This window comes from Anarhichas minor, unplaced genomic scaffold, assembly GCF_050575085.1.
Source record: "Anarhichas minor isolate MPS153535 unplaced genomic scaffold, ASM5057508v1 ptg000026l, whole genome shotgun sequence".
Classification (NCBI taxonomy): domain Eukaryota; kingdom Metazoa; phylum Chordata; class Actinopteri; order Perciformes; family Anarhichadidae; genus Anarhichas; species Anarhichas minor.
In genome coordinates, this window is record NW_027466472.1 from 12,848,931 (window position 1) to 12,855,304 (window position 6,374).

A 6,374-nucleotide genomic window follows, 5' to 3' on the forward strand; every position below is an offset into this window, starting at 1 on the left:
CTACCTTGCCATCAGGTGTTTCTTAGTGTTTTTCTCAGGCCTCAAGAGAATGATGAAACATTTGGGGGCAAAAATGCAGAGCAGTAAACCATAGCTAGAGGCCAGGATTGCAAAAATCTCCACAACAACAACGTACTTCCCAGGAGAGCTAATGTAGGCAGGGACAAAGGCCACCCAGACAGCACAGAATATCAGCATGCTGAAGGTGATCAGTTTGGCCTCGTTGAATTTGTCAGGGAGTTTCCGAGCAAGAAAGGCCAGGAGGAGACAGGTGCAGGCCAGCAGACCAATGTAACCCAGAACCAGAGAGAAGCCCACCACAGAGGCCATGGCACACTCCAAGGTGACCGTTGACCCTTGGAAACCTAGATCACGTTGAGGCACAGGGGGGCTGAGGGACAGCCATGTCACACAGATGATAATCTGGATGAAAAGTAAACACATGTCAGTGTTATCATTTTTTATATCAAGTGAAGAAATGTTCTCATCATTGAATCAACAAAAAAAATATTCACACCTGTATAGATGTAAAGAGGCAGACACTTCCTCTCTGTTGGCCTGGACCAAACCACTTCATCAAGGCTCCAGCACCAGGCCGAGCTGAGCGGAAAACAGCAAGAACTACTACGGTTTTGACCAGCAGGCAGGAAACACAAAGTACAAAGCTGATCCCAAAAGCTGCCTGTTGGAACCGACAAGACCAGACTGATGGACGACCAATGAAGACCAGTGAGCACAGGAAGCACAGCTTCAGGGACAGGAGAAGCAGGAAGCTCAGTTCTGAATTGTTGGCTCGGACCTTGAGGGGAATCAGATTACCAGACAAATACGTGATCACTTAAACAATACAATACCTTTGCACGGACAAAAACAAATGAAAGAAAGGAATGTGGAAGAATTTCAAATGCATACAACACACTCATGTGTTATATTAGTATAGGTTCTTACCATAGGTGTTTGACGGTAACAGAGAAACATCACAAATACAGCTGTTGTCACCACTGCACCAGACACAGCTGCTGTAGTCAGGGTGATGCCCAAGGTTTCATTAAAGGAAAGGAAGTCCAGCTGGCGAGGGATGCAGGCAGTTTGTTTAGCATTGGACCAAAACTCAGATGGACAACGCTCACAGTGAAGGGAATCTGGGAGAGAAAAAAAGAGGAGGTAAGAAAAATAAAACACAAAGAGCTACATTAAGGTTGTCTTATAATTTCCTCACCAGTTTGATTGCTAATCTCCCCTTCAGCACATTGGATACAGTCAAAGCAGCAGAGAGGTTCTCCTTTCCTGTTGGCCTTTCGGGTACCTGGGGGACAGCTCTCACTGCACACTGAAACAGGCACCTGCACAAAAATCTCAATGTTCAACATTCTCAATGACATAGTCTGGTGAATCGACAAATCAACAGCAACTTTGTTAGCAGACATGAGACGACTTGTTGATCTGACTACCTGGTTGGATCCTGTGCTCCACTGAATGGTTGATTCATTAAGGTGGAGGTCAAACCCGTCCACACGACCGATCAAAACCAGTTTGAGTGACCCCTCGGGGGTTTCTTGCCAGTTGACAAGGTCATACTTTGCTGGAATGTCGGCACCTTGGAAATAAAACATATCTCCTTGTGGTGTGGTGAAATTCAATTTGTTCAAGTGCTGCAACAGCTGAAAGTACAAAATGTTGAAAAGTCTGTTAACATTTAAAATTCTGTATACTGTTTATAAAAGATGCATTGATGATATTAAAAGACCCTTGTGAATAAGATGACTCAGGGACAATACTGTTTACCTCTTTGGGTTTTATGTGTTTTGGAGAAGAGCAGGTGGAGCTGTTGTTTCTGGATGAGCTTTCTCTATCAGGGCAGGAGAGAAGGCTGTGAAGAGCATGAGCTGCAGCATAAACAGCAAGGTAGACGTTATATGCCACCCTAAGCTGGGAGACATCAGTGAAGGGATTCTTCACTCCCTCCAGGGACTCTGTCCCACTGCAGAGTGGCAGAGAACCTTTCTGAGAGGACCCTTTAGCAGGAAAGAGAGAAGCTGCATGTGATCGTGTAGCTCCAAGACTGCATTCAAACTCCTTTTCCCAGAATTCCCGTAAGAATTTATCATCAGGATGACGCATTGGGTGCAAACTTCTGAGATAATTTTCAAATCCGGGTATTGTTGAACTTCGAATGGCCACACCAACAACACCACTTGCCACTTTGGAGATGACAAGATCTTGAAGAAGATCATCACTGGTGCTCCAAGCCTCACTGGCCAGAAACTGTCTGTCAGTCACCTACAGTAAAAGGACACTGAAATAAATTACGACAAGAAAAATATATGTCTTTGTTTAGTGATGAATCCCTTAGTCTATACAAATTTTGATGGCGGTTGCTCACATTTATCTTGGCCAGTTCCAGAAACACTTTCTTAATCTCTGTATACCAGCAAAAGACCAGGATCACCCTGGCAGTCGAAGCTTGAATTGTGAGGGCTACACGACTGGCATCACTCACAATAGTTTCTTTAAGGACAGTCTCTATAAATTCGAAACACACCCCTTGCCCCCGGGTCTCTTCGTGAAATGCCTGGAGACCAAAACAACAAACATGTTCATGCATATATTGTTTCTTATTATATATAAAGGATATCCATGCAATACTTTTTTGAAGGCGATTCACTGTAAAATATCAAAGACATACACCTGTATTGCCAGATGGCCATAATCCTTATTTACAATCACAGCTCCTATCCAAGTCCAGCGGAAGCGAATGGCCATTCGTGCCATGGCCCGGGCTTGGTAAATATCACTGGGGATTGTTCTGAAGACGTTAGGAAAGTTAAGCCTGTCACTCAGACAAGGGCAGCTTGCCATGTAGCTGATCTGAAAGAAAGATGCAGAAATATAATTTTGACACATGATTTTACAGCAATAGCACCATTGTATCTTTAATCAAAATGTTTTCAAATAGTATCAGCCTCTTGATGTATAAAAATAAAGGTTTATTTCCTTAGGTAATGAAACTCACCAGCGGCACAGAGAGAGGCCCCAGGACCCTGGACAGAACTATGGTTGATGTTGACGAGGCAGTACCAATGAGCAAAGGAACAGGCTGACCAGCTGCTTATAGCATTAGACATATAATTGCATGACGTTAACCTTTTTATACTTTAATCATATGAGTTGTTGTTGTCATCGACATGGTACACGTTCACTGCATACTTTATTTTATCAAGTCATACCTGCTGTCTCTCCAGGTTGTCCATAAGCTGCGGAACGAGGCGTAGAGGGTGTTAAGTTGCAGCTGCGTGCGTCTCCTCCGACCAGTGACAGTGCAACTTGCTGAGCCCAGTAGGAGCTGGCACAGCTATCAAGTATACGGTAGCCCAGCTTCACTCCTGGTAGCAGGGTGCTGTTTCGATTGATTTCCTCCACCGCAAACGTCATAGTGTATGCATTTTTTAATGACTCTAGCTCTAAACTGAGACCACAGGAGATGAAATGAATTAAATAAACTACAATATCAGTGAAATATATATTCACCGTGGATATGTATATAAAAACAGCAAATATCAAAAAATGTCATTGAGACCAACATAAAGGTATTACAGCAACATTTGTTGAAATCATTCTACTATACTTCTAAATTATGCTAAAATGTGCTTATCTCAAATAAATGCAACTTTAACATTTTTGTTATTAATGAAACAATTATAAAACACAATGCATATTATAAACATTATATAACATCATAGCTCAACATTTCTGTATTTTAACAGAAATATATGAGCATGACAATACATATATATATTAATTACAACATAATAATAATAATACATGTTGGGTTTACCCTGTGCAAGGTTCATAATGAGGCAGCATGGTGAATCCATGCTCTACAGCTGAACTTTTGTAATAAAGATTAAAAAGTCCACCAATAATCACATCTCCATCCTGGGAGAGGCTCTTGTTGATCGGCACTCCCCACCTGGAGCACACTATCGCCTGAACCACCTCCAGCCCTGTGTGTCGCTCCATTACACTGAGAAGCAGCAGGGACAGGGCTGAGGGCGACCACGGAGTGAAGAGCCAGGGGAACCAAGACATCGATGCAGCTGTTCAGAACATTTAACACATATAGGTTATCTGAAAGTCAGAATATGCATCAATACATTCAGTCTGTGTAAAACACCAGTCACATCCAACCTACACCATGAAACCTGACAAGAGTGAATTAAATTCAGAACAAATACCTCAGAGACCAAATTCAACAGCTCCTGTTACCAAAGACAAATCCCATTAAATGTCACAATCCAACATCATGTCAAAAACAGAGAACAGAAACATGTTTAACTTGGTTAAAAAGCTCCTATCACAAGGTAAATAGATAACTCTGAATATGACCTGAACATAACCACCCCCCTACTCTGCACAAGTGAAGTGTTGTTGTGAATATTTATAATAGGTGTAAAGCCTTTTGCAAGGAAGTAAAACTGATGACACACAAGCCAAAATTACTCCTCTCTAGAGTGATGGTGGAAAAACAATTGAATGCTTGCAAGTGATTGGCATGTAAGGTGTGTGTGTGTGTGTGTGTGTGTATGTGTGGTGTATATTATGTTTCCTATAATAATAAATAATAATAATACATCGATTTTCTATAGCGCTTTTCAAGATACCCAAAGATGCTTTACAGGGCTACTATAGATAAACTACTGGGACGATCAGCGTTTGAATCAAAAAAATCCTTCACATCGTTGACAACACAAATCTCTGAGGTCACTGAAACTGTGTTTGGGAAACAGATCTCAGTGATCGACACTCCAGGAATAATAGGATCTGAGGGGGAGGTTCAGACACGGTGTCACGACCTCCTGAAGTCCTCCAGACCTTGTGTGTTCCTGGTGGTCGTTAAAATAGATCGCTTCACCATCGAGCAGAAGAATGCTGTGGGGAAAGCTATCAGAGCCGTTGGAGATCACGCCGTTAACGATATTGTTCTCAAATGAAAACGTAGTCAGTCTACAGTGACCCGTTAGTCAGTCTATAGTCACATGACCCGTTAGTCACTAGTCATGTGACTCCCACCGTTATGTCCCAGGATTGTTCTGCTCTCTTTAACATGTGATCAGTTGTATTGATCATCAGGACCCGTGTGTGTTAATAACTTGATCTTTATGAGTTTATTGTTTTTGTCCTTTGACTTCTGCTGTGTTGATTATTGATCATTAAATTGGATGCAATCTGACATTTTCTCACTTTGACGACAAAGTTTCTGATTTAATATACTAATAATTCAATAACGTATAAAACTGAAAATGTTCAACTTTTTATTCTGTTGGAAGATTTGTTTAACATAATTCTGATATATTGATGATCTGCTGATCAGTTTGTTTGATTTAATATTTATTTTACAAATAAACAGAAGTATGTATCTACTTTGTTTTACTTTTCTTAATAAATTGTTTGATTTGAAGCACTGAGGTTTTGATGATTATTTTAAGGTTTATTTATTAGTGCAACAAACTTTAACAGTTCAAAATGTTTAACGTTATGATATAAAACTACAATAAATAATAAAACTACATAAAGTACTTGAAATTAAAGAAAACATTAAACACATTTTAATTGTTGTTTAAGCGTAAATAGAGAAGCAGTAGTGAATCTGAAACCATCTGTTTCCACTTCATGTGGACTTGGAGAGTCCTGTGTGGGGTACTGCAGGAATATGGACCTGGGTCGTTGCTACATTTAAACATCACAAACACGTCGACCAGTTTAAAAAGATCAAGTATGAATCAGGACAAATCAAACTTGATTTGAGAAAATATTTGAAACAAGTAGTTTTTAATTTTACTGTCAGATTTCATCAAAGAAAATTAATGTTTAAAAAGTTAGTTCTCATGTTTTTTACAGTTCAGTCCTCCTCTAAACATCGAGTGTAAAACTGAAACACAAACAGAAGCTCAGCTAAAGATATTTTACAGTTTAAATTCAACGAAAACTTTTACCCTGACAGTAAATAATCATGTACTTTTACTCTGCTGTGAGTACTAGCACTGAGTATTACTGATACATATCTGAGAGAGGACTTCGGGTTCAGTTTCAGGTTCTGGTTCTAGTTCAGGTTCAGGTTCTGGTTGAGGTTCTGGTTCTAGTTCTGGTTCAGGTTCTGCAGGGCTCATGAGGGTACAAGTAAACAGGTGAGTCTGAGGACACCTGGTGGACGAGTGAAGGATAACAACACAGAGACACACTGCTGTAATAGTACTGCTGTGTTAGTAAGAGTTGAGGAAAACATCAGTGGGAAATATTAAAAAATGATTAGAAAAATATCCAAAAAATATTATTAAACTATAATAATATATTAGTAACATATCCCAAAAGAAATA

At 40.1% G+C, this 6,374-nt stretch overlaps 1 protein-coding gene across 1 annotated transcript; it reads right to left on the minus strand.

Annotated features, from left to right (window-relative positions):
* On the minus strand, positions 1–4,089 carry LOC142959393 (extracellular calcium-sensing receptor-like). Its single transcript, XM_076100646.1, has 12 exons — positions 3,836–4,089; positions 3,264–3,466; positions 3,014–3,105; positions 2,689–2,868; positions 2,384–2,572; positions 2,070–2,280; positions 1,786–1,982; positions 1,452–1,661; positions 1,220–1,343; positions 949–1,142; positions 518–799; positions 1–423 (listed from the first exon to the last, which is right to left on the minus strand). The coding sequence occupies exons 1-12, from the start codon at positions 4,087–4,089 to the stop codon at positions 1–3; spliced, it is 2,559 nt and encodes an 852-aa protein (XP_075956761.1).
* Between the last annotated feature and the right edge of the window lie 2,285 nt (positions 4,090–6,374).

Coding starts and splice junctions, on each gene's coding strand:
- LOC142959393 (XM_076100646.1), bottom strand. CDS start 4,089: ATGTCTTGGTTCCCCTGGCTCTTCACTCCGTGGTCGCCCTCAGCCCTG. Junction 3,106..3,263: donor CTTAACACCCTCTACGCCTC/GTTCCGCAGCTT, acceptor TGCTATAAGCAG/CTGGTCAGCCTGTTCCTTTG. Junction 1,983..2,069: donor ATTCTGGGAAAAGGAGTTTG/AATGCAGTCTTG, acceptor TGCCACTCTGCA/GTGGGACAGAGTCCCTGGAG.